The sequence below is a fragment of the Limulus polyphemus genome, unplaced genomic scaffold (genome assembly GCF_000517525.1).
Source record: "Limulus polyphemus unplaced genomic scaffold, Limulus_polyphemus-2.1.2 Scaffold10355, whole genome shotgun sequence".
Classification (NCBI taxonomy): domain Eukaryota; kingdom Metazoa; phylum Arthropoda; class Merostomata; order Xiphosura; family Limulidae; genus Limulus; species Limulus polyphemus.
In genome coordinates, this window is record NW_013675965.1 from 15,605 (window position 1) to 17,439 (window position 1,835).

General features: G+C 32.4%; 1 protein-coding gene across 1 annotated transcript in view; it reads right to left on the minus strand.

Annotated features, from left to right (window-relative positions):
- Nucleotides 1-1,835, minus strand: part of LOC106476349 (Niemann-Pick C1 protein-like) — a gene marked incomplete at both ends in the record, with an annotated part of 17,908 nt that overhangs the window by 15,176 nt on the left and 897 nt on the right. The window contains one exon of the mRNA XM_013937007.1: nt 1,121-1,249. Coding sequence (XP_013792461.1) covers nt 1,121-1,249 — 129 coding nt within the window. The remainder of the gene's footprint in view (nt 1-1,120; nt 1,250-1,835) is intronic.

A 1,835-nucleotide genomic window follows, 5' to 3' on the forward strand; every position in this document is an offset into this window, starting at 1 on the left:
ATAAAAATACAAGTTTAATATATCCAATTCTTTAAGATCACGAAAAGTTAGAGAAGGTCTACCAGAAGAAACACTTCAAATTTCTGAATTTTGTTGATAAGTATATTAAATGTCTGTATGCTGGTAGATTGGAGTTTTTTTTTAAACACCTTTCTAAACTATTTATGCTTATGGGTCAATAATTAATTCTGGTATTTCCAGAAAATAACTGACTTCACCCAAATTACAATGAGTGTTGTAGCACGTAAAGGTATAAAACTACACAATACGATGCTGTATGAGATTTAGTTTGTTTTAAATTTGGCACAAAGGTATATGAGGGCTATCTGTGCTAGATGTCCATAATGTGGCAGTGAAAGACTAGAAGGACGGCAGCTAGTCATCACCACCCACTGTCAAATCTTGGGCTACTCTTTTAACAACAAATAGTGGGATTGACCATCACATTATAATAATGGTGAGCATGGGAAGGGGAATCGAACCCATGACCAGCAGCTTGCAAGTCCAGCACCTTAACAACATGGCCATGCCAGTACCACAGTATGTGGACTCCACCAAAGTGAAAAGTATAAAAACAAATCAGTAATTTGAAGGTGAATGAACCACTGATTTAAAATACTTTATTTCTTATTTTTACAGCAAGCAAGTTACAAAAATAAATTATAAATTCTAGGTTTAAAGTCCTCTTAACCAATAGTCTAGACTTTATTCTTTTAAATAAACAGATGTGATTATCTGTATAAATTTTTCTCAATGTGCACGACACAAAATGTTTCTGAATATTATATACGAATGAAAAAAGATATTTTTTGAATTATAATAATATCAAGAACTTATATTTTAAATATTTAAAAAATGTTCTATGTCAAGGTTAACAATCCTGGGAAGTGTTTAGTAAATAACATAAGACTTTCTCTCCTCTTTTTCCATGGCAGATTTCATGGGCATAAGCTAGTTTAAGTTCCATTGTTTCGTATTCAGTAAACTCAGGATAACAATGAGATAGCTTATTAGCACTCTCTGCCTTTCTTAATGTGAAAATATAATTTTCTTTCAACATTTAAACTACAATTTAAATATAGCAAAAGTTTTATAGATTTTAAAAGAAAATATAACTTACCAAGACAGTCCTCCAGCTCTTCACCTCTCCCAGTGCTAAGGCAATATATACAAACATGATGATGTAGCTGATTGCTATGGTAGTGATGTCTGACTGGCTTCCTCGCTCTAACTCATCTTCTACTGATCTCTAAAATCATAAAGTTTATAGAAATTGATAAAATGTAGCATAGGCAGACATCAACAAAATACTAAAAGTTTCACAAAGAGAATATGTCCAGTTTATTGACAGACTTCTCCTGTATCCAGACTGATTTTACCTAAATATAGACAGATAACAACAAAATATTAAAGTATCACAAGGGAAAACATTGGACACAGGAGAAGTTTGTCAATAAACTGGACGGGCTGATTTTACCTAAATATAGACAGATATCAACAAAATACTAAAGTATCACAAGGGAAAACATGTCCAGTTTATTGACAAACTTCTCCTGTGTCCAGGCTGATTTTACCTAAATATAGACAGACTTCAACAAAATACTAAAGTATCACAAGGGAAAACATGTCCAGTTTATTGACAAACTTCTCCTGTGTCCAGGCTGATTTTACCTAAATATAGACAGACATCAACAAAATATTAAAAGTATCACAAGGGAAAACATGTCCAGTTTATTGACAAACTTCTCCTGTGTCCAGGCTGATTTTACCTAAATATAGACAGACATCAACAAAATATTAAAAGTATCACAAGGGAAAACATGTCCAGTTTATAG